Genomic DNA, 26175 nt, shown 5'->3' with positions numbered 1-26175 from the left:
ATTTTAATATCCCGCTAGCTATGGAAAAAACAGTTTTTCCTACTACATCTTAAAATTTTGTAGGTATTAACATCAATACAGATGCTATGGAGTTCAGTATACCGAGGGAAAAAAAATTCTGAAACTATACAACTCCTATCCTCGATTGCTTGCAAGGAGAAAATTACTCTTAAACATCTACAGTCTTTACTCGGTTCTTTAAATTTCATTACTAGAGTGATTCCCATGGGAAATGTCTTTTCTAAAAGACTTTATGCAGCCACAGCAGGTAAGTCTACTCCTTTCTCTCATATAAGAATAACCAGAGAATTAAAATTCGATATTACTATATGGTTCCAATTTTTGAACAACTTTAATGGGCACACAATTTGGCAAGAAGAACTTGTCGACTCTTACACTTTATCTTTTTACACTGATGCATCAGATGCTATCGGTTATGGAGCCTTCTTCAACAATAGTTGGTCTGCTGAAAAATGGCCTCAAGTTTGGGTCGAGAACAAAAAGTATTCTAAAAATTTAGTTTTTCTTGAACTATTCCCTGTTTTGGTCTCGCTATTAATTTTTAATTAATTCCAAAACAGGCGAATTTTATTATGTTCGGACAATATGGGTGTTTTTTTGCATAAATTGTCTGTCATCCAAGTCACCTTTGGTATCGTCGTTATTAAGAAAATTAGTTTTACATTGTCTTAAGTTCAATATATGGTTAAAAGCTAAATTTATCCCAGGAGACAATAACAATCTTGCTGATGCTTTATCTCGTCAGCAGCTTTCGAAATGTTTTGCAATGGCACCTCAAGCATCCCTGAAAGGAATTCCATGTCCAGATCACTTGTGGAGTATTACGGAAGATTGACAAAGAAAATTTTGGCTTTTTCGTTAGCCAAAAGTACATGGGCAGCATATTCTGCCGCATGGCTCGAATGGAAGGAGTTCTGTGAAATAAGTAATTTATCAGTTACCGAATTTGTGATAGAGAATTTTAATTCTTTTATAATTCAGTTAAGGAAAAAAGGTTTATCAGCTGAATCCATTTCAAAAGTGATCTGCTATTTCCTTCTTTTTCAGATTAAATGGTCACAACTCCATTTTGAATAACTTCAAAATCAAACAGATTATAAAGGGTATTAAAAGATCTTCTATTCCAAGAGGAAGAACCAATCCGTTATCCATCCAACAATTATCTGGAATTTTAAATCAATTACCAGGTGTATGCTCCTCTGTTTACGAGACATGTTTGTTTTCTGCAGCTTATTCTTTAGCATTTTTTGCCGCACTTCGAATTGGTGAAATTGCGGCAGAAAATAAACATTCTGGTTCCCCTCTACTCATCTCCGACATAATAAGTGAAAAAGAGCCATTTTAAATATTCATTAAAAGATCTAAGACTGATCAAATGGGTAAAGGTGTTTGGCTTACGCTGAACAAATTTTCTGACAAATTTATATGTCCTTTTGAAAATATTTCAAATTGGATAAGTTTGAGAGATAAAAAAAAGAATCTTGACTTTATTCTCGCACATTGATGGCTCCTACTTAACAAAAAAACTATTTAATTTTGTTCTTCATAATTGTTTACAGAGGTTAGGTTACATAAATCAAAAAACTTCTGCGCATTCTTTTCATATAGGCGCAGCAACATTTGCAGCAAAAATTGGTTTAGATAATTCCATTATAAAACGCATAGGTAGATGGAAGTCCAATTGTTTTAAATTGTATATCAGACCTAACCTTCTTATTCATTAATTTCAGGAGCAAAATGGAACATATGGATTTTAGGTGACGATCTCATTAGACAACTTAGGTTTCTTCGAAGAATTTTCTATTGAATGGAGAGCAATTTCTAACCTCAGAATCTCTGATATTCTTCGTGAAGTTGATTATTTGTTATCTAAATCCCACATTCCTGATTTAGTCATTCTACACATTGGGTCTTTCGATGTAGGAAAAATAAAAACTCATTTATTGGTCTACGAACTTCAGGAATTAATGTTCAAAATAAGACACTTACTTCATAACCGTGTTCTAGTATTTTCGGACATTGTTCCCAAATTTGCATGGTCCTGTTCTGAGTTGTCCTTCTTGGAAAAAAATAAGAAAAAGAATTAATAAGAAAATGGAAATTTTTATGCAAAACATCGGTCATTTCTCCTACAGGCACATTGAACTCGAAGGTTTCTTAAGGGGGCTTTATTGTCCTGAGCTTGATCAATTATCTGAAATAGGATGCAATATTTTTATTTCTGATCTTCAGAACATTATTGAGAGGCATATTACCTAATTGGTTGCAGTTGGCGCTTTAGGGGTTAAGTCACTGATGGTTATTGTTTAGATTAATTTGTACGGTTAATGGTTAATGTTTATTTGGTTAATACCTCAAAATCAATTTGAAATCGTAATAAGCATTGCGGCCATTTAAGTGCCCAAAAATGAAATAAAGTCTGATTTGTTATTTATCTATGTGTATTGGTCTTCTATAGTTTTAATGGTTGCCTATGACATCATGGAGCGAACTACATGTGCATAACTTGAGGGGAGCCATGATGTCATGGCAACCTTCAAGTTATGGTATTCACTATAACTCTACTTACCTGATAATAAGCCTTTGGATTGATCCCAGGCATCTGCTTGATCTCGGGGTCTTCTTGACTGCTGATTGGAGATTCTTCAACGGACATCCAGAACCTATATAAACAGAAAACATCGTCACTGGCGCATTCTCGTAAGTGAAACATTCATATCCCTCCCTCCCCTTTTTAATTTGTCGCTTTGCTTATTCACTGGGGTTAAAGAGGACCTTTCACTAGTATACAAACTAAAAACTAACTATACCTGTGGGCAGAGCGGCGCCCAGGGGTCCCCCTGCACTTACCAGTATGCCTGGGCGCCGCTCCGTTCATCCGGTATAGGCTTCGGTGTCTCAGCTCCGTCTGTTGTACTGGACTGATTTTTTGTAGGAGGCGTGTCCCTTGCTGCAGTGCTGGCCAATCGCAGCACACAACTCATAGACTGGCTATGAGCTGTGCGCTGCGATTGGCCAGTGCTGCAGCAAGGGACACGCCTCCTGCAAAAAATCAGTCAGAGGGAGCGCAGACACCGGAGCCTATACCGGGCGAACGGAGCGGCGCCCAGACATACTAGTAAGTGCAGGGGGACCCCTGGGCGCCGCTCTGCCCACAGGTATAGTTAGTTTTTAGTTTGTATACTAGTGAAAGGTCCTCTTTAAGTCACTCTGAGTGGACTGATGGTTATTGTTTAGATTAATTTGTACGGTTAATGGTTAACGTTTATTTGTTTGGTTAATACCTCAAAATCAATTTGAAATCGTAATAAGCATCGCGGCCATTTAAGTGCCAAAACAATTAAATAAAGTCCGATTTGTTATTTATCTATGTGTATTGGTCTTCTTCTATAGTTTAATGGTTGCCTATGACATCATTGAAGGACATCTTGTTCCAGATTGGGGAAGGGGTTTCTTCCAGTGCTTCTTCTCCCAGACCAGCAGTTGCACAAGTGAAACGGCAGTTTCAGAAGCAGGCACCACGACCAGCTGAAGCACGGCCTGCTGCTGCTGCCATAGCTGCGACCCGCGGCTGTTACATTTGTGGTGAATTGGATCATATCGGACATAATTGTCCGGAAAGAGTGGGACCGTTGTCCCTGGTAACAGAGAAGTCCTCCAGCGACCATGCCCGAGTTCCACCTGTCAGCCACCAACCAAGGGTAGCTCTCGTGGGTAAACAGACCCATAGCACAGATGACAACTTTTTCCGGGACACAAGAGCCCAAGTAACTCTTGTCCATCCCGAGATGGTGGAGAAGAAGGACATCATCCCGAATAAAACACTTGTCACGAACGTACCTGTAAGCAGACGGATACCACACGTGACAAGGGGTGGTTAACTTCCAGTTAACCCTTTATAGATACAAAAGGTGAGATGTCTGGCGGTATTTGCTTTCACCTACCTGCTCCAGACGTCCCTCTAGCTCACTCAGATCATCTGGCAAAGTTTGTTCTGTAGATGAAACTTCCCTCTTTAAGCTTTTAAAATAATTGTTTCCAAGAACGTCATCCCTCTTTTTCTGTGGCCTTCTTCCTCTTCCTCTCCACCACTCTTAAATCAATGTTTCAAAGGCCAAAATGACAATCACAGAAACTATAGATCTCACTTCAAAATGAATATGAAAGTCGGTTAACCCCATAGAGGTAAAAAGAAAAAACGATATGGTAACATAGTGTACAACCGCCTCTGTGTGACTTGTATAGCTTCAGGACCTGATACAATGACCACTTTCAAGGCTTTAGATGGTGGTTCTTCAATCATGTCCTCTTACTATTAAAGGGGTATCCCACTATTAGTATTACTGTACAATGAATACAGCACTGCAGATACAGTATTATTACAATATACATGCATTTGTATTGTTAGATTCCTGCCGTACATTACGTTTCATCTCTGGTAGCGCCCCCTGCTGTCTATCCTTCTGGTCCATTTTCTCCTACAGTAAGAGGTGGACGCACATGCTCAGTAGCTTCCCTGCTCCCTCCTCCTCACAGTAGCGGCATATTGATCTCATAGTTAAGAGGCCCAGATATCTTTCATCCCTACTATACCGCTATATCTCTCTCTAGACAGTGGAGACATTCCATATGTATCTCTGGGGCTATAAGTGAGAGACTATGTTCTATGCAGGGGAGGAATGGGTTAACACAGCGCTGTCGGCCAGTCCGAAACCTCAAACCTGAATATTGAAAGAAGTAAAAGTGAGGTTTTGGCTTTCTTAGGCTGCGTTCACATTTTTACCCGTCCACTCTCCTTAATGCTCCTTATTATCCTGTGTCATCTTGTGTATTCATTTCTATGTCCTGCAAAATGTGTATGATTTCCTAAGCAACAGTTATGTTAAGATGTAATTTCCTGGTTCACCAGCAGATGGCAGCAAACTTGGCAGTGCTAGTTTTCCTGGAGAGAAACCTTCTAGTTCCATTCCAGCCTTCTCTAGAGAGGAGGAGTTAGTTAGTGAAGGTCTGTCTAGTCTTCCCCTCCTAGGGGAGAGGTTGTGTGCCCAGCTCATACCCTGCTGGGGAGTGAAGCAGGCCTTGTCCTGTCTGGACAGGCCCTGCCTGTGAGTCCTAGTGGTTGCATGTCCCCTCCTGGGCTTGCATTGCCTAAAGCCAAGCTAAGAGAGCTTGAAGTCGGGAAGAAGCATTCTCTGAATGAGGACAGATAAAGACAAAGCTACAGAAAAAGATAAAGAAAGAGTCAGACTACAGAAAGCAAAGTTATAGCAGAAAAGGAAAAGTTTCCTATTTAATCCAGCCAGCATAGCAGAGCTGAGAGAGTTCATATGTAGCAGAGCTGATTGTGTTTGCCTGCCAAAAGTTAAGCGAAAATCTGCTAATGACCAAGATAAAGCCTGAAGATTGTCTGTGAAACAAGTTTAGTCAAGTAAAGTTACTGTTCAACATTGTACAAAGTCTGGACTCAATTGTTTCTTTATCATCCAAGTACCCATTTTGCACTGCTTTGGACGACCAAGTCTGGGATCCAAGGATATCCAGGTAGGAGCACCGTGACACGTGCCTATCACATCTACAGGGACATTGTAGGTCACCCTACACCACTCTGGCAATCCTGTGTCTGGGTACGGCCATCATTATACTTAAAGGGGCCTCCATGTCCTCGTTGCTTCAATGCAACTGGCGTCATGACAACTTGCTCTATCAGAGGGACATATATCGTATAAACCTCTTAAGCGGCAAGGGATACCCCAGACGCTGGCAACTGCCCCCTGCATATCACTTGGCGTCACGAATGGGATAACATCTTAAAGGGACCCCTGGCAGCACACCGTTACTCATATGTGAATAAACTTTCCATAGCGGGTATGAATATTTATACATTTTTAAGTCACTTAATCATTTTTATTAGTTTTTGCTTTGAGAATCATTTTATATTCTGTTTTATATTGTGTGCGGTTAATTGTTTAATCATTTCTTTTTTTTTCTCTATATATGTTGGTCTTAGGCTACATGCACACGACAGAAAAAAACGGACATCACACGTCTGTTTTTAGACCAATGGTAGTCTATGGGGTTATTCACATGGCAGTTTTTTTTTTTTACGGAATAACGGACGTAAAAAAAGTCAGTTTCTCATTGAATGAGTTTTTAACGTCCATTTCTCAGAAAGGCATCAATGAAAAAAACGTCTGTTAAAATTGGACAGTTTATCCGTTTATCCGTGTGCATGTCGCCCTAATGTCAGCTTCATTATTAAGGTTTGCTTCACCTCGGCCCAATTTATCTTACTGACGGCCCTATTGTAATTTATGTGACCGTTTTCTGCACCTCCAAGGACATTATATTTGGCTCCTTGTCTATCAGTTCGGAGGGGCGTCCCTAGTCTCCTCCGCTCTGTCTTTTACCGCCAAATTGTCTTTTTAAACTGAAGCTCTCTGTGTTTATAGTGTATTGTACCTGACGAAGGGATCGGTACGGTCCTGAAACGCGTTGTTTGTCGCACCTATAAAGCTCTCCTGTACCGTTCCTGGAGCTGTGACCTCAGCAGTGTTACGATCAGCCTGGATTTATTCTGCTAGTCTGCTATCCTTACTGTAAGAGCAGTGAGACTATGGAGCTCTCCACCAGAGGAGGTGGTGATGGTCCATTCATCCTACAGGTTCTAGAGGGACCTCAATGTCTTTCTTGAAAATCTAATATCACAAGTTACCTCTGCTAGGACTTGATGGACCTGTGTCTATGTAAAGTTGATGATCTGGATTAGGATCTTATGCCGATCTATAAACTATATAAAAAGTGGAAAAAAATATTTTTGGCCAGCGCTAGATGATATTATAAAGTAAAACGCTCCTCATCTATGTGCTGCCCCCCTGGACTCAGGGAGCGTCTAGTAACCTGCAAGGACATAGGCGACATTTCATCCCCCAATCTTTGTACGGACAGAACTTTATTGTTCTGCAGTTTTGTAGGTGATTTCTCCTCTTCTCCTTACTGGTTCTGGAGGAGGATTCTCTCTATGGACAGGTGGAGTCACTACAACTACTCCACCAGGATCCTCACCAGATCCCGTCAGTGATCACTCATCATTGTCTTCCTCAGTATGAATGAGCAGTAAACACAATCTCTGAGCTGCAGGGGTTAATTCCTCTACAGGAGCTCTCCGCCCTCTTATATGAAGAGACTTTTGCACTTTCGGTTCCTGCTCCTCGTACTACAATGGCGTCTGCTGACCTGAGGGCCGAGCTGGACTGCTCCATCTGCCTGAGCCTCTATACAGACCCCGTATCCCTGAGATGTGGACACTACTTCTGCCGCTCGTGTATTGTGAGTGCGCTGGATGCACAGGAGGCAGCTGGAGTGTATTCCTGTCCTGACTGCAGAGCAGAATATCCGGAGCGTCCGGCCCTGGAGAAGAACAGGAAGCTGGGGAACATAGTGGAGCGTTTCTCATCTGCTCAGCCTGATATGGAGGAGACCGGGATCTTCTGTACTTACTGTACTAAGTCTCCTGTCCCGGCTGTGAGGACATGTCTGCAGTGTGAGAACTCTCTATGTGACGACCACCTGACAGCCCACAACAAGACAATGGATCATATATTAACAGAACCCACCAGATCCTTGGGCATCAAAAAATGTTCCCTCCACAAGAAGGTTCTGGAGTATTACTGCCCGCAGGACGCGGTTTGTTTGTGTGTGTCCTGCTGTCTGGTCGGCGAGCACAGGGGACACCAGGTGGAACTTCTAGATGAGGCGTCTGAGAAGAAGAAGAAGAAACTGAGGAAATATCTGGAGGAACTAAACCCACAAAAAGCAAAAATTCAGACGAAACTTCAGAATCTGCAGGATCGTCAGAGGAATATCCAGGAGAAGGCCTCTGATAAGAGGAGGAACGTCAGGAAGTTATTTATGGACATTACGGAGCAACTGGAAATGGCAGAAAAGAAAGCGCTGAGCGAGATCTCCAGGCAGGAGGAGAAGATTGTGTCCCAGATATCTGATCTGATCAAGAAGCTGGAAATAGAGGAGGACGAGCTGTCCAGGAAGATGCGTCACGTGGAGGAGATGTGTCATGTCACCGACCCAATAAGACTCCTACAAGAAAGTGACATTACAGTACGTGGTCATGGAGATGATGAGGACAAAGGGGGAGATGGTGGAGAGGGCAGGTCTGAGGATGATCTGGATGAGGTTCTGATCTCACTGACCTTACACCGATCTATGAGGGATATTGTCACCAATGTCACATCAGAGCTCGGGCTCCATGTTCCAGACATATTGCTGGATGAGGACACTGCTCATAGACGTGTGAAGATATCAGAAGATCTGAAAACAGCAACAACAACAGAAGAAGAACAGAACAGACCAGAATCACCGGGAAGGTTCCTGTATTATGCCCAGGTGTTAAGCAGATGTGGCCTCTCCTCAGGAAGACATTACTGGGAGGTAGAGTGGAACCAGAAAGGGAGATGTGAGATTGGACTGTCCTATCCCAGTATAGAAAGGAAAGGATGGCGGTCTGGTATTGGATGTAATGATAAATCTTGGTGTCTGGCTATGTCTGGTGCAGGATGTACAGTGCGTCACCGCTCAGTCAGATCCCCCCTCAGTGTAGATACAACATGTCCTAGACTTGGGGTCTTCTTAGACTATAAGGCCGGGCGTCTGTCCTTCTATCAGCTGTGTGACCCCATCAGTCACTTACACACCTTCACCGCCTCCTTCTCTCAACCCCTACATGTTGTCTTCTGTGTGCAGGATGGAGCCTCTGTTAGAATAATAAGCTGAGGCCGATGCGTCCACGTCCCGTTATAATCTCCGCCTATAAGTCACTATATAGCGCTGTATGGGCGGAGCCTCCGATCACACAATGTATATGGCGGTTCTATGGGGGCGGTTACTGTACGATTATTTTATATTCCTTGGAGATCAGATCCAGAATCGATGCTTGAGACAAATGAAAAGTTACGTCGTCTGCACACGAGTTCGGGTGAACGCACATCAGATCCGCAGCGTATGCGCACCAATACCTGCAATGTGTGGTTACGGTTTTTGGTGCGGATAAGATGCGTTTTTCCACTGAAAAGGGTGAAATCCGCAGCTAAAACCACAAACATAACTGACGGGCCGCAGATCTGGGAATCCGCACGGAAATAATCGGCGAAGTGTACGTGATCGGGGTAATCTCATACACTTTGCTGGTGCTGTAATTCGCTACGGTTTTTCCACATGGGAATTCGCGTGGAAAGACTGAGCGTATTCCGCAACGTGCGCAGATGGCCTTCGGGTACAAGCGCACGCTGCGTATTACCTGCTGGTTTTCCAGAGTGAAATAATACCGCCTAAGCAGATGGGATTCCCAGTATCTCATCTACACGGAGCGGAAGTTTCCTGCGTCCGGAGTGACCTGCGGAGCGGATCCGGAGATCTGCGGCCGGTGGATCGTCCGTGCGGATTTCTCCCTTTACAATGCAGAGGGGGAGATCTGGGGAAATCCGTGTCAGGATCTGCAGGTAACAGGTGTGGATCCTGGAGCGGAGATACACCGCCGAGTGCACGTACCTCATGGGGGCATCATTAACCCTTCCCCGTCCTCCACTGATGTCGCTGTAGGGGCTTCTTTATGTTTCTGGGACACATTTGGGGAACATATAATTATTAATCAGCTTTTCCTATTTCTGTAGAGATGTGACAATGTGGCGCTTCTTTCCGCACTATACGCGGCATTTGTTGTGTTTTTTCCCTTTTTATGGAATAAATGTCTGACTACTTCTGTCCATCAGAGTTGTCGGTCCTGTCATCTGGGTGTCCGTGGTCTCCTCCGCCATCATGTCTGTTATAACCGCAGGTAATGAGTTCTGCAATACACTGGATCTGTACAGCGCCACCTGCTGTTCTCTTCCTTATCTTTGGTCACAGAGCTGTATGTCTGTGTAGTTGAGCAGTGTATGCAGCAGAGCTGTATGTCTGGTTAGTTGAGCAGTGTATGCAGCAGAGCTTAATGTCTGTGTAGTTGAGCAGAGCTGTATGTCTGTGTAGTTGAGCAGTGTATGTAGCAGAGCTGTATGTCTGTGTAGTTGAGCAGTGTATGCAGCAGAGCTGTATGTCTGTGTAGCTGAGCAGTGTATGCAGCAGAGCTGTATGTCTGTGTAGCTGAGCAGTGTATGCAGCAGAGCTGTATGTCTGTGTAGCTGAGCAGTGTATGCAGCAGAGCTGTATGTCTGTGTAGTTGTGCAGTGTATGCAGCAGAGCTGTATGTCTGTGTAGTTGAGCAGTGTATGCAGCAGAGCTGTATGTCTGCGTAGTTGAGCAGTATATGTAGCAGAGCTGTATGTCTGTGTAAGTGAGCAGTGTATGCAGCAGAGCTGTATGTCTGGTTAGTTGAGCAGTGTATGTAGCAGAGCTGTATGTCTGTGTAGCTGAGCAGAGCTGTATGTCTGTGTAGTTGAGCAGTGTATGGAGCAGAGCTGTATGTCTGTGTAGTTGAGCAGTGTATGCAGCAGAGCTGTATGTCTGTGTAGTTGAGCAGTGTATGCAGCAGAGCTGTATGTCTGTGTAGTTGAGCAGTGTATGCAGCAGAGCTGTATGTCTGCGTAGTTGAGCAGTATATGTAGCAGAGCTGTATGTCTGTGTAAGTGAGCAGTGTATGCAGCAGAGCTGTATGTCTGGTTAGTTGAGCAGTGTATGTAGCAGAGCTGTATGTCTGGTTAGTTGAGCAGTGTATGCAGCAGAGCTGTGTGTCTGTGTAGCTGAGCAGTGTATGCAGCAGAGCTTAATGTCTGTGTAGTTGAGCAGAGCTGTATGTCTGTGTAGTTGAGCAGTGTATGCAGCAGAGCTGTATGTCTGTGTAGTTGAGCAGTGTATGCAGCAGAGCTGTATGTCTGTGTAGTTGAGCAGTGTATGCAGCAGAGCTGTATGTCTGTGTAGTTGAGCAGTGTATGCAGCAGAGTTGTATGTCTGTGTATGTGAGCAGTGTATGCAGCAGAGCTGTATGTCTGGTTAGTTGAGCAGTGTATGCAGCAGAGCTGTATGTCTGTGTAGTTGAGCAGTGTATGCAGCAGAGCTGTATGTCTGTGTAGTTGAGCAGTGCATGTAGCAGAGCTGTATGTCTGTGTAGTTGAGCAGTGTATGCAGCAGAGCTGTATGTCTGTGTAGTTGAGCAGTGTATGCAGCAGAGCTGTATGTCTGGTTAGTTGAGGCATGTATGCAGCAGAGGTGTATGTCTGTGTAGTTGAGCAGTGTATGCAGCAGAGCTTAATGTCTGTGTAGTTGAGCAGTGTAGTTGAGCAGAGCTGTATGTCTGTGTAGTTGAGCAGTGTAGTTGAGCAGAGCTTTATGTCTGTGTAGTTGAGCAGTGTATGCAGCAGAGCTGTATGTCTGTGTAAGTGAGCAGTGTATGCAGCAGAGCTGTATGTCTGTGTAGCTGAGCAGTGTTTGCAGCAGAGCTTAATGTCTGTGTAGTTGAGCAGTGTAGTTGAGCAGAGCTGTATGTCTGTGTAGTTGAGCAGTGTATTGAGCAGAGCTGTATGTCTGTGTAGTTGAGCAGTGTATTGAGCAGAGCTGTATGTCTGTTTAGTTGAGCAGTGTATGCAGCAGAGCTGTATGTCTGTGTATGTGAGCAGTGTATGCAGCAGAGCTTAATGTCTGTGTAGTTGAGCAGTGTAGTTGAGCAGAGCTGTATGTCTGTGTAGTTGAGCAGTGTATGCAGCAGAGCTGTATGTCTGTGTAGTTGAGCAGTGTATGCAGCAGAGCTTAATGTCTGTGTAGTTGAGCAGTGTAGTTGAGCAGAGCTGTATGTCTGTGTAGTTGAGCAGTGTATGCAGCAGAGCTGTATGTCTGTGTAGTTGAGCAGTGTATGTAGCAGAGCTGTATGTCTGGTTAGTTGAGCCATGTATGCAGCAGAGGTGTATGTCTGTGTAGTTGAGCAGTGTATGCAGCAGAGCTTAATGTCTGTGTAGTTGAGCAGTGTAGTTGAGCAGAGCTGTATGTCTGTGTAGTTGAGCAGTGTAGTTGAGCAGAGCTTTATGTCTGTGTAGTTGAGCAGTGTATGCAGCAGAGCTGTATGTCTGTTTAAGTGAGCAGTGTATGCAGCAGAGCTGTATGTCTGTGTAGCTGAGCAGTGTTTGCAGCAGAGCTTAATGTCTGTGTAGTTGAGCAGTGTATGCAGCAGAGCTGTGTGTCTGTGTAGTTGAGCAGTGTATTGAGCAGAGCTGTATGTCTGTGTAGTTGAGCAGTGTATGCAGCAGAGTTGTATGTCTGTGTATGTGAGCAGTGTATGCAGCAGAGCTGTATGTCTGGTTAGTTGAGCAGTGTATGCAGCAGAGCTGTATGTCTGTGTAGTTGAGCAGTGTATGCAGCAGAGCTGTATGTCTGTGTAGTTGAGCAGTGCATGTAGCAGTGCTGTATGTCTGTGTAGTTGAGCAGTGTATGCAGCAGAGCTGTATGTCTGTGTAGTTGAGCAGTGTATGCAGCAGAGCTGTATGTCTGTGTAAGTGAGCAGTGTATGCAGCAGAGCTGTATGTCTGGTTAGTTGAGCAGTGTATGCAGCAGAGCTGTATGTCTGGTTAGTTGAGCAGTGTATGCAGCAGAGCTGTATGTCTGTGTAGTTGAGCAGTGTATGCAGCAGAGCTGTATGTCTGTGTAGTTGAGCAGTGTATGCAGCAGAGCTGTTTGTGTAGTTGAGCAGTGTATGCAGCAGAGCTGTATGTCTGTGTAGTTGAGCAGTGTAGTTGAGCAGAGCTGTATGTCTGTGTAGTTGAGCAGTGTAGTTGAGCAGAGCTGTATGTCTGTGTAGTTGAGCAGTGTATTGAGCAGAGCTGTATGTCTGTGTAGATGAGCAGTGTATGCAGCAGAGCTGTATGTCTGTGTAGATGAGCAGTGTATGCAGCAGAGCTGTATGTCTGTGTAGTTGAGCAGTGTATGTAGCAGAGCTGTATGTCTGTGTAGTTGAGCAGTGTATGTAGCAGAGCTGTATGTCTGTGTAGTTGAGCGGTGTATGCAGCAGAGCTGTATGTCTGTGTAGTTGAGCAGTGTATGCAGCAGAGCTGTATGTCTGTGTAGTTGAGCAGTGTATGCAGCAGAGCTGTATGACTGTGTAGTTGAGCAGTGTATGTAGCAGAGCTGTATGTCTGTGTAGTTGAGCAGTGTATGCAGCAGAGCTGTATGTCTGTGTAGTTGAGCAGTGTAGTTGAGCAGAGCTGTATGTCTGTGTAGTTGAGCAGTGTAGTTGAGCAGAGCTGTATGTCTGTGTAGTTGAGCAGTGTAGTTGAGCAGAGCTGTATGTCTGTGTAGTTGAGCAGTGTATTGAGCAGAGCTGTATGTCTGTGTAGATGAGCAGTGTATGCAGCAGAGCTGTATGTCTGTGTAGATGAGCAGTGTATGCAGCAGAGCTGTATGTCTGTGTAGTTGAGCAGTGTATGTAGCAGAGCTGTATGTCTGTGTAGTTGAGCAGTGTATGTAGCAGAGCTGTATGTCTGTGTAGTTGAGCGGGGTATGCAGCAGAGCTGTATGTCTGTGTAGTTGAGCAGTGTATGCAGCAGAGCTGTATGTCTGTGTAGTTGAGCAGTGTATGCAGCAGAGCTGTATGACTGTGTAGTTGAGCAGTGTATGTAGCAGAGCTGTATGTCTGTGTAGTTGAGCAGTGTATGCAGCAGAGCTGTATGTCTGTGTAGTTGAGCAGTGTATGCAGCAGAGCTAGTATATACAGCAGTGTACTGATATGTGAGGTACAAGGTATAATAGATGCGGTGTGTACAGATATATAGTATATACAGCAGTGTACTGATATGTGAGGTACGAGGTATAATAGATGCAGTGTGCACAGATATATAGTATATACAGTAGTGTACTGATATGTGAGGTACGAGGTATAATAGATGCAGTGTGTACAGATATATAGTATATACAGCAGTGTACTGATATGTGAGGTACGAGGTATAATAGAAGCAGTGTGCACAGATATATAGTATATACAGTAGTGTACTGATATGTGAGGTACGAGGTATAATAGATGCAGTGTGTACAGATATACAGTATATACAGCAGTGTACTGATATGTGAGGTACGAGGTATAATAGATGCAGTGTGTACAGATATATAGTATATACAGCAGAGTACTGATATGTGAGGTACGAGGTATAATAGATGCAGTGTGTACAGATATATAGTATATACAGCAGTGTACTGATATGTGAGGTACGAGGTATAATAGATGCAGTGTGTGCAGATATATAGTATATACTGCAGTGTACTGATATGTAAGGGACGAGGTATAATAGATGCAGTGTGTACAGATATATAGTATATACAGCAGAGTACTGATATGTGAGGTACGAGGTATAATAGATGCAGTGTGTACAGATATATAGTATATACAGCAGTGTACTGATATGTGAGGTACGAGGTATAATAGATGCAGTGTGTGCAGATATATAGTATATACAGCAGTGTACAGATATGTGAGGTACGAAGTATAATAGATGCAGTGTACAGATATATAGTATATACAGCAGAGTACTGATATGTGAGGTACGAGGTATAATAGATGCAGTGTGTACAGATATATAGTATATACAGCAGTGTACTGATATGTGAGGTACGAGGTATAATAGATGCAGTGTACAGATATATAGTATATACAGCAGAGTACTGATATGTGAGGTACGAGGTATAATAGATGCAGTGTACAGATATATAGTATATACAGCAGTGTACTGATATGTGAGGTACGAGGTATAATAGATGCAGTGTACAGATATATAGTATATACAGCAGTGTACTGATATGTGAGGTACGAGGTATAATAGATGCAGTGTACAGATATATAGTATATACAGCAGTGTACTGATATGTGAGGTACGAGGTATAATAGATGCAGTGTGTGCAGATATATAGTATATACAGCAGTGTACAGATATGTGAGGTACGAGGTATAATAGATGCAGTGTACAGATATATAGTATATACAGCAGTGTACTGATATGTGAGGTACGAGGTATAATAGATGCAGTGTACAGATATATAGTATATACAGCAGTGTACTGATATGTGAGGTACGAGGTATAATAGATGCAGTGTGTACAGATATATAGTATATACAGCAGTGTACTGATATGTGAGGTACGAGGTATAATAGATGCAGTGTACAGATATATAGTATATACAGCAGTGTACTGATATGTGAGGTACGAGGTATAATAGATGCAGTGTGTACAGATATATAGTATATACAGCAGTGTACTGATATGTGAGGTACGAGGTATAATAGATGCAGTGTACAGATATATAGTATATACAGCAGTGTACTGATATGTGAGGTACGAGGTATAATAGATGCAGTGTGTACAGATATATAGTATATACAGCAGTGCACTGATATGTGAGGTACGAGGTATAATAGATGCAGTGTGTACAGATATATAGTATATACAGCAGTGTACTGATATGTGAGGTGCGAGGTATAATAGATGCAGTGTGTACAGATATATAGTATATACAGCAGTGTACTGATATGTGAGGTACGAGGTATAATAGATGCAGTGTACAGATATATAGTATATACAGCAGTGTACTGATATGTGAGGTACGAGGTATAATAGATGCAGTGTGCACAGATATATAGTATATACAGTAGTGTACTGATATGTGAGGTACGAGGTATAATAGATGCAGTGTGTACAGATATATAGTATATACAGCAGAGTACTGATATGTGAGGTACGAGGTATAATAGATGCAGTGTACAGATATATAGTATATACAGCAGTGTACTGATATGTGAGGTACGAGGTATAATAGATGCAGTGTGTACAGATATATAGTATATACAGCAGTGTACTGATATGTGAGGTGTGAGGTAAAACGCGTAAGTGACGTTTTACACAACCGCAATCCCCTCCGCGGTCCGGGGACAGGCGACATATACAGCGATTACCTCTCCCCATAGAAAATCATTGTCTCAGCGCAGCAGATCACTCTTTATACACCAGGATCGCCTGCGCAGGAGCCATGATTTTCCGGGCCGGCAGAACGGCGATCCCCTGATGAACGAGCCGCCATCTTTCATGAAGGCAGATTATCAGGAAGGAGCATTTCTACAAACACGTATCCCGGATAATCGCTCCCTGTAAAAGACCTTTAGTCCTGGGGGCGGCTTTCAATGCGTCTCATGTAAACGGGGAGCGGCCGGGGGGTTGTATGTGCCATTCAGGATCCATGGAAAGCTGGGAAACCGGAAATACTTACTGGGAGGAAACCAGTGCCTGTACTGGGCAATGAGGTACAGCTGACTCCTGGGAGCAAGAGCTGGAGAGTGAGGACTACAACTCCCATGATCCCTCAGAATGTGTCAGGTGAGTGTAATTGACGGATCAGGGCTTAAAGGCAGAGTCATATGTTACTGACTAAACTGCATCAGGTAAGAGATGAGCTGTGTATCTAATCCCATGTGATACTGTCTGCTGAGCTGTGTATCTAATCCTCTCCTGTGTGATACTGTCTGCTGAGCTGTGTATCTAATCCTCTCCTGTGTGATTCTGTCTGCTGAGCTGTGTATCTAATCCTATCCTGTGTGATACTGTCTGCTGAGCTGTGTATCTAATCCTCTCCTGTGTGATACAGTCTGCTGAGCTGTGTATCTAATCCTATCCTGTGTGATACTGTCTGCTGAGCTGTGTATCTAATCCTCTCCTGTGTGATACAGTCTGCTGAGCTGTGTATCTAATCCTATCCTGTGTGATACTGTCTGCTGAGCGGTGTATCTAATCCTGTCCTGTGTGATACTGTCTGCTGAGCGGTGTATCTAATCCTGTCCTGTGTGATACTGTCTGCTGAGCGGTGTATCTAATCCTGTCCTGTGTGATACTGTCTGCTGATCGGTGTATCTAATCCTGTCCTGTGTGATACTGTCTGCTGAGCTTTGTATCTAATCCTATCCTGTGTGATACTGTCTGCTGAGCTGTGTATCTAATCCTATCCTGTGTGATACGGTCTGCTGAGCTGTGTATCTAATCCTATCCTGTGTGATACGGTCTGCTGAGCTGTGTATCTAATCCTGTCCTGTGTGATACTGTCTGCTGAGCTGTGTATCTAATCCTATCCTGTGCAGTGGCGTACCGCCCATAGAGGCAGACCACGCCACTGCTATGGGGCCCGCGGCACTGGGGGGCCCGTAGCGCAGATAAGGCCCCGCCCACTGATGACCAGCAGCCGGCTATGCGGCTGCTTTTCTCCCCAGGGCCCCCCCCCCCATGTTTAGCTGAATCGCCTCCCAGAGGCGCGGCTAAGTCCTAGACACCCGCCCCCCTCCTCAGCGCTGCGCTCTGAAACACCCGATCCTCCTCTCGTCGGCGTCCCAAATCCCGCGCAGGCGCAGTGCCGGCGATTGCCTGCGCTATGATAAGATGACTGACGGCACTGCGCCTGCGCGGGATTTGGGATGCCGGCGAGAGGAGGATCGGGGTGTTTGCCGCAGAGCGCGGCACTGAGGAGGGGGGTGTTGAGCACTTAGCCGTGCCTCTGGGAGGCGATTTAGATGAACTTGGAGGCGTTATTAGTTTTCAAACTTAGCCGGGCACGGCACTTCAGAGGGGCGTTCCTGGGCACCGTGGAGAAAGAATAACGCCCCTCTGGGCTCCTTACAGCTTCATTTACATATCATAAGAATCGATTTTTTGAAGACATGACAAGACTCACAATCAAAAGAACAAGACAGATGGAAAACAGGTACTCTGTTAAACATGGATTCATGAAAAAAAAATTGGGGGTAAATTGCTAGTGACAGATTCCCTTTAAGGCTACTTTCACGCTTGCGTTCAGAGCGGATCCGTCTGGTGTCTGCACAGACGGATCCGCACCTATAATGCAAACGCTTAGATCCGTTCAGAACAGATCCGTTTGCATTAACATGAACAAAAAAAAAAACATATTTTTTTTTTTGTTCATGATAGTGCAAACGGATCCGTTTTGACTTTACATTGAAAGTCAATGGGGGACGGATCAGTTTGAAAATTGAGCCATACTGTGTCAACTTCAAACGGATCCGTCCCCATTGACTTACATTGTAAGTCTGGACGGATCCGTTTGCCTCCGCACGGCCAGGCGGACACCCGAACACTGCAAGCAGCGTTCAAGTGTCCGCCTGCTGAGCGGAGGACAGACGGAGCCATACTGATGCATTCTGAGCGGATCCGCATCCACTCAGAATGCATTAGGGCTGGACGGATCCGTTCGGTGCCGCTTGTGAGAGCCTTTAAACAGAACTCACAAGCGGAGACCCGAACGCAAGTGTGAAAGTAGCCTAACATGGCACCCCAAATAAGGAGACCTGCAGGCTGCAGCAGATATCCCATGTGACAGGTCACCCCCAGGAAACCCCTAACAGTTTCTGTAGGTCATGTATAAATTTATTTAATGGGGGCGTGGCATGGGAGGAGCAAAGTCAGGAAGTGGGAGGGGCCATGGTGGGTAGTGGGCGGGGTTAAGGGGCCCAATTCAGATTTTTGCTATGGGGCCCAGTGATTCCTATGTACGCCTCTGATCCTGTGTGATACTGTGTGCTGAGCTGTGTATCTAATCCTTTGTGATACTGTCTGCTGAGCTGTGTATCTAATCCTATCCTGTGTGATACTGTCTGCTGAGCTGTGTATCTAATCCACTCCTGTGTGATACTGTCTGCTGAGCTGTGTATCTAATCCTCTCCTGTGTGATACTGTCTGCTGAGCTGTGTATCTAATCCTCTCCTGTGTGATACTGTCTGCTGAGCTGTGTATCTAATCCTCTCCTGTGTGATACTGTCTGCTGAGCTGTGTATCTAATCCTGCCCTGTGTGATACTGTCTGCTGAGCTGTGTATCTAATCCTGCCCTGTGTGATACTGTCTGCTGAGCTGTGTATCTAATCCTATCCTGTGTGATACTGCCTGCTGAGCTGTGTATCTAATCCTATCCTGTGTGATACTGTCTGCTGAGCTGTGTATCTAATCCTCTCCTGTGTGATACTGTCTGCTGAGCTGTGTATCTAATCCTGCCCTGTGTGATACTGTCTGCTGAGCTGTGTATCTAATCCTGCCCTGTGTGATACTGTCTGCTGAGCTGTGTATCTAATCCTGCCCTGTGTGATACTGTCTGCTGAGCTGTGTATCTAATCCAATCCTGTGTGATACTGTCTGCTGAGCTGTGTATCTAATCCTATCCTGTGTAATACTGTCTGCTGAGCTGTGTATCTAATCCTGCCCTGTGTGATACTGACTGCTGAGCTGTGTATCTAATCCTCTCCTGTGTGATACAGTCTCGGTGATTCCAGCACCTTTCCCCTGCTATAGAATATTATTATTACTGATCCCTATGATATGAAGCAGAGGTGATCGGACATATCGACTACGCGATTCTTCAGCCCCACCCGGCCGCTCGGCTTCGGTGCAGTGCTTGGTGTCTGGATCCCCCTTGTGGACGCTCCCGGTTCCTGCTTCTCGGAGGTTGTACCCATGGGATGGGCAGGAGCCGACAGATCTGAGAAGAAGCCCCATAGCCATAACGCCAGTGCCCCTTTAGGCTAGGTCTACACGATGACATTTGTCGCGTGACAGATAGGGCACAAGTACACTGCAACATTTGTTGCACCAATATCGCGCGACAATTTTTAGAATAGTCGTCTATGGTGTCGCACTGCAACATGCCGCGATGCGGGAACGCAGAAAGATCCATTTTGCAGTCGCAGCGTGTTGCAGTGCGACACCATAGACGACCATTATAAAAATTGTCGCGAGACAAATGTCGTTGTGTAGACCTTGCCTTACTCTGCATTGTCTCCTCAGCTCTCCACCCACCGGGGACACAAGGGCCCGCTGCTTGTCGGGGCCAATTACTACTGAGCGTGGGAGAAATCCGACACACACATAATGCAATCACCCTGAGCTGGGCCCTCTCTCCCTAGGGGCCCCATAGCAGAGGCCTTCACTACATCTGTACTAGATCCTTCCATGGAGATGGCCAACAGTCCTACAATATGAATATAAAAATTGTCTTCTGCACTGAATAACATTTTTAAAGGGTTCGTCCAAAAAGGGTTGAAAAGGGGGCTCGTCCTTGTTTTTCTGTAAAAATAGCCTCCTGGTCCTTTTTGTTTGGTATTGCAGCTTTGTACTTTCAAGTGAATTTAGATGAAATACCAGACATGACCATCTAGAAGGGAGGCGCTGCTTCTTGAAAACAAAAACGGATGCCCTGTATCCAGATTCAAGACAATCCCTCTAAGTTCCAGCCAATGTAACAGCATGCAGAGAGTTAACTCTTCCAGAATATGGCGTCCACTGATCGGAGGGACGAGCTTGCAAAATATCCAGAGAGTCGGGCCCCGGAGAAGACCAGGAAGCCGGGGAATATAGCCAAGCGTTTTGTATCTACTTATCTAGAGCAAGATGAGGTCAAGATCTTCTGCACTTACTGTGAGTTTCGCCTTCCAGCCACTAAAACCGGTCTTCAGCGCGAGGCGTCTGTGCTGAACATTTAAAGAGGACCTTTCAGCAGGATACATGTATTGGAATAGTTATATTACCTTACAGTGCGGCCCCCAGTGATGTCTCCGTTATAAAAGGTTGAACTGAAGGACAATAAAATTAGAGTGAATTTGAACAGACCCGTGTTTGTGTTGTATCTGACAAGTTCATTCTCCTGGCGCCAGATAAGACTTAACCCAAGCTGACCACCGAAGTCCGGTATCAGGGGTATCTAGTGAAGAGACAAATTTCCTTACAGACCCCACTTTCATCCGCTGTGGTTTCCGTTTGTTTATGCTAATGAGGCGATTTGGTTCAACTAGGCGGGGACTTGAATTTGTCCAGGGCGCGGTTATCTTCTCCCTGGCTGCGAGCGCATCCAATCAGATCGCCCCGCTCTTACCCAGGGAGAAGGAGCTCAAGTTCTCGTGAGATTCGCGAGAACTTGAGCTTTTACACATCCCAAGCTGTGCGCCATCTTGGAGTCCCTTAGGGGGTGGTAAATTTGTAAAACTAAGATCGTGCTCGTTTGCCCGGGGAAAGTATTAGTAAAGGTTGAACAAGTTGCTCGTTTTCTAGGGTTGTTTTTCATACTTACCCACAGGATGCTGCTGCCGCCTATGCTGCCACCACTGCGATGCTCTCCGCCAGGGACTCACACAATGACTATATGTATGATGGAGATAAAAATGAAGAAAGAGATGAGAAGCTCATCTATGCCATGGCTGATCTAGATGTAGGTCTGATCTCCAAGGCTCTACACCAAGGCGTGGCAGAGATTGTGACGGGCAATAAGACTTCCATCTATGTAACCAGAGTCTTGCCAATCATTATGGATGTAAACACGGCTCATAATAAGATGAAGATCTCAGATGACTGGAAGACCGTATCGGATTCTGAAGTAAACCATGGTCGTCCGAAGCTTCCATCAAGTTTTACTATTTACAATCAAGTCTTGAGCACCAACAGCTTCCCGTGTGGACAGCACTAATGGGAAGTTGAAACCAGTCTCCAAGAAATATGGCATATTGGTTTGGCTTACTCCAGTATCTCCAGAGACGGCAAATGTTCTGGGATTGGGGACAACAACAGGTCCTGGTGTTTGCGGAGATACACAACAAAGTACATGTCTGCCCATAACTCGAAGGCTCAGTCACTGCTTTTTGAACAATGCTCCCAGTTAATAGGAATTTATCTAAATTATGAGGCCGGACGTCTGACGTTCTATGAACTGTGTGACCAGGACCGACACTTATTCCGACATTTACATACTTTTAATGCCAAGTTCCAGGAACCTTTTACATGTGGCCTTCTATATAGATGATCGAGCTTGGATTAAGGTCCTTCCATAGAAATGTTATGGTTTGTTCCCTTTGGTGTTTCTTACTAAATGCCTTGGGTTTTGTATACTAATATTGTTTTGTTGGGCTCACTGTTCTTTTTTTGAAAAATAAAACTTTCACAAAAATCATAATGTCTTCCATGTTCTATTTTGGTTTGGCCAAGTTCCCTTAATATACTTTGCAATAAATGTAATGTAGAATAAAGGCCACACAAATGGGGTTCAAGGCCACATGTATTCTGATGAGCCTCGAAATACATTGCAGACATTATGTTTGGTAGCAGCCGCATCCTCCGATCCTAATGACGCCCCCTCCGCTGTGTGATTGACAGGGCCAGGGAACGGAATAGTTCTCTGCTGGCCCTGCCTGTTTGCATTCAAAATCTGGCGCCTGCGCCGCGGCCGTACCTGTCTTCAATTGGCGCAGGCGCACTGAGAGACGGCAGCTCGCTCGGCCGCTCCATCCTCAATGAGCCTGCGCCGGGTGTAGATGTGACGTCATCGGTGCAGGCGCATTGAGGATGGAGCGGCCGTCTCTCAGTGCGCCTGCGCCGATTGAAGACGGGTACGGCCGCGGCGCAGGCGCCAGATTTTTAATGCAAACAGGCAGGGCCAGCAGAGAACGATTCTGTTCCCTGGCCCTGTCAATCACACAGCGGAGGGGGCGTCTTTAGGATCGGAGGATACTGCTGCTACCAGCAAGTAGCCGCCCTACTTGCTGGTAGCAAGGTAATTTGCATATTTTAAAAGCATGTTTTTAACAAAATCTACAGGACCAAAATGATTAATTAGATTATGTAGCCACATAGTGGGGTGACAGAAGCCCTTTAATGCTCACCACAGGTCCTGTTCAGCAAAGGAGACAGAAGGAGATGCCGGGCTACGCGAACAAGTGGACTAAGGTGAGTTAAATATTTTTTAATTTTTTTTAACCCCTCCAGCGCTATTATACTAAGCATTCTGTATTCAGAATGCTATTATTTTCCCTTATAACCATGTTATAAGGGAAAATAATAATGATCGGGTCTCCATCCCGATCGTCTCCTAGCAACCATGCATGAAAATCGCATTGCATCCGCACTTGCTTGCGGATGCTTGCGATTTTCACGCAACCCCATTCACTTCTATGGGGCCTGCGTTGCGTGGATTATCGCACCGCAACACACAAAGAGGAGCATGCTGCGATTTTCACGCAACGCATAAGTGATGCGTGAAAATCACCACTCATGTGAACAGCCCTGTAGAAATGAATGGGTCGGTATTCAGTGCGGGTGCAATGCGTTCAACTCACGCATCGCATCCGCGCGGAATACTCGCCCGTGTGAAAGGGGCCTTACAGCCAATGCTTTACAATACAAAATATTGTAAAGCATTGTAAACGGGATCAGACCCCCAGAAGTTGAATTTCCAGAGTGGGACAAAAAATAAAGTGGAAAAAGAAGTTAAAAAAAAAAATTACGTTTTACAAAAAATTTATTAAAAGTTTAAAGTAAAAAAAAAGCGTCTTTTTCCCAAAATAAATAAAATTGAAAAAAAATATAGGGAAAAAAAACCTAAAGTAGACATATTGGGTATCGCTGTGTCCGTAAGGACCTGCTCTATAAAAATATCACATGACCTAACCCCCTTAGGTGAACACCGTAAACAAAATAAAGTAAGGTGTGTCCAAAAAGCCATTTTTTTTTGTCACCTTAAATCACAAAAAGTGTAATACCAAGCAATCAAAAAGTCATATGCACCCTAAAATAGTGCCAATTAAACCGTCATCTCATACCAAAGAAAATGAGCCCCTACACAAGACAGTCACCCAACAAATAAAAACTATGGCTTTCAGAATATGGAGACACTAAAATTTTTTATTTTTTCAAAAATTCTTTATTCTGTAAAACTGAAACAAACCTTTATTTGGTATTGTCGCGTCCGTAACAACTTGCTGTATAAAAATACCACATGATCTAACCTGTTAGATGAACATTGTAAATAGCAAAAAATAAAAACTGTGCCAAAACAGTAATTTTTTTTGTTACCTTGATTCACAAAAAGTGTAATATAGAGCAACCACAAAATCTCATGTACCCTAAAATACTAACAATAAAACTGCCACCTTATCCAATAGTTTCCAAAATGAGGTCACTTTTTTGGGAGTTTCTACTCTAGGGGTGCATCAGGGCGTCTTGAAATGTGACATGGCAACTTAAAATTATCCCAGTAAAATCTGCCATCCAAAAATCATATGGCGTTCCTTTCCTTCTGCGCCTTGCCGTGTGCCCGTACAGCGGTGTACGACCACATATGGGGTGTTTTTGTAAACCGCAGAATCGGGCCTCTTGCACACAAATGTTTTTTTTCAGTTTACGTTCAGTTTTTCTGTGTTCCATATACGGAACCATTCATTTCAATGGATCCACCAAAAAACGGAAGGTACTCCGTATGCCTTCCGTTTCCATATTTCCGTTTCGTTCTGTAGAGGGAAGTCACGGGGGTGTATATATAGATATATCTGCCCCTTTATTGATATGTGTGTATATATATGGGCCCCTTTATATGGCCAATAGGGATACATATTGGCCCTGTTTGGCCAGTGGGGACATATGTATGTCCCCTGTACGTGATGCCCCAGGTATATGTGAGTATGTATATATAGATATGTGTGCATGCCCCTGTATTTGCACACGTCTATATATACACTTATGTCAGCATGATATATCTATATATGTATATATTCCCCAAGCATCTATATGGATATATATATACTTATAAAGTGGCCAGAATATCCCCCATTTCGGGTGCCCCCTCTGGAATGCGCCTGCAGGAAGGGAGGCCAACAACTGGACAATTATGTCCAGTTTCGGCCACTTCAAAGGACAGAGAATCAATTTAGATCCTCTGTCCTTTGACATCTCCGGCAAGGTCCGAGATGTTCTGCACTACAAAGGCGGGTAACAAAGAGCTTCCCCGCCCCTGTAGGTGGCATACCTCTGATGCTGTAATTAGAGCACCAGGAGGTATGCGGGTGTTTCACAGGCGGGAGATTCGAATCATCCTCCGCCTGGAAACGCGCTCCAGGACGCTCGGGCTGGCGCGGTGACATCATATCTTCGCGCCGGCCCACGTGGACTTGGCTGAAGGCGTGCGTGTGCATGCCTGCAGCGCGGGAAGGCGGGAGCGAGTGCGCTGGGTTTAAATATCCCAGCAGCGCTCCGCTCAAACACATAACCCCCTACTCCCCGCCGAAGAAGAGGGCGCAGGCAGCGATGCACTGCGCTCAAGTCAGAAGACCGGGCCCCCCACTCGCGGGCAGCGCTGCACAGTACCCCTTGTACCCCGTAGAGACAGTGAGTAGCCAGGTGTGTGTGTGTGTGTAATGTATAGATAGTGTGTGGGGTGGAATTGTATTGTGTTTATTGTAGTGGTATTACTGTACTGTGGTGTGTGCGTCTATGTATATATACATTTATAACCATTGATCTATAAATATATATGGATATAACGTAATAGACTGTATACTTGTATTGTTTAATAAATATTTCTTTATTCGTAACATATAGTGACCGCCGTAGTATAGTGGTAGTAGTAGTAAGTCGCACATAGTTCAGGGAAAGTGTGAGGCAAGAGAGGTAGTTCCTTTTATAGTATTAATAGGCGGAGTCATCACTAGACGACTCACGCCTATTTATGAATATTAATTATTGAGATTACCCTAAATTTCAATAATTAATATTTCCCTTTACACGTTCAAAGATAGAACATGTCCTATTATTGTCCGCATTACGGACAAGGACAGTACTGTTCTATCAGGGGCCAGATGTTCCGTTCCGCTAAAAATGGAATGTACACGAATCTCATCCGTATCTTTTGTGGATATGTTTTATGCTGACCGCAAAATACTGAAAAAAACATACGGTCGTGTGCAAAAGACCGCAGGGTAATAAATATTGAGTTTTGTTTGGCTGTTAACCCTTGCTTTGTTACTGGAAAAAATTCATTAAAAAATCTGCCAAAAAAGTGAAATTCTGAAATTTCATCTACATTTTCCTTTAAGTCTTGTGAAATACCTAAAGGGTTAACAAAGTTTGTAAAATCAGTTTTGAGGGGTGTAGTATCTAAAAATAGGGCCATTTATGGGCGGTTTCTATTATGTAAGCCTCACAAAGTGACTTCAGACCTGAACTGGTCCTTAAAAAGTGGGTTTTGGAAATTTTCTGAAAAATTTCACGATTTTCTTCTAAATTTCTAAGCCTTGTAACGTCCCAAAAAAAGAAAATGTAATTTACAAACTGATCCAAACATGAAGTGGACATATGGGAAATGTAAAGTAATAA

General features: G+C 44.2%; 2 protein-coding genes across 2 annotated transcripts in view; both read left to right on the top strand.

The window, feature by feature from the left end:
• Positions 1 to 17565, top strand: part of LOC122945650 (E3 ubiquitin/ISG15 ligase TRIM25-like) — a 36947-nt gene extending 19382 nt beyond the window's left edge. The window contains exons 2-3 of the mRNA XM_044304780.1: positions 8861 to 9932; positions 17564 to 17565. The gene's annotated coding sequence lies outside the window, so the exon portion shown is untranslated. The remainder of the gene's footprint in view (positions 1 to 8860; positions 9933 to 17563) is intronic.
• Positions 7197 to 8867, top strand: LOC122945647 (E3 ubiquitin/ISG15 ligase TRIM25-like). The gene has a single exon (XM_044304777.1). The coding sequence runs from the start codon at positions 7240 to 7242 to the stop codon at positions 8806 to 8808; it is 1569 nt and encodes a 522-aa protein (XP_044160712.1). The 5' UTR covers positions 7197 to 7239; the 3' UTR covers positions 8809 to 8867.
• Positions 17566 to 26175: the final 8610 nt, after the last annotated feature.

Source organism: Bufo gargarizans, chromosome 8 (assembly GCF_014858855.1).
Source record: "Bufo gargarizans isolate SCDJY-AF-19 chromosome 8, ASM1485885v1, whole genome shotgun sequence".
Lineage (NCBI taxonomy): Eukaryota > Metazoa > Chordata > Amphibia > Anura > Bufonidae > Bufo > Bufo gargarizans.
Note: the sequence above shows the minus strand (reverse complement) of the source record. Positions and strands in the feature narration are given on the sequence as shown.

Bases quoted from the DNA above. Each gene is read 5' to 3' on its own strand.
- LOC122945647 (XM_044304777.1), top strand. From the start codon at position 7,240: ATGGCGTCTGCTGACCTGAGGGCCGAGCTGGACTGCTCCATCTGCCTG.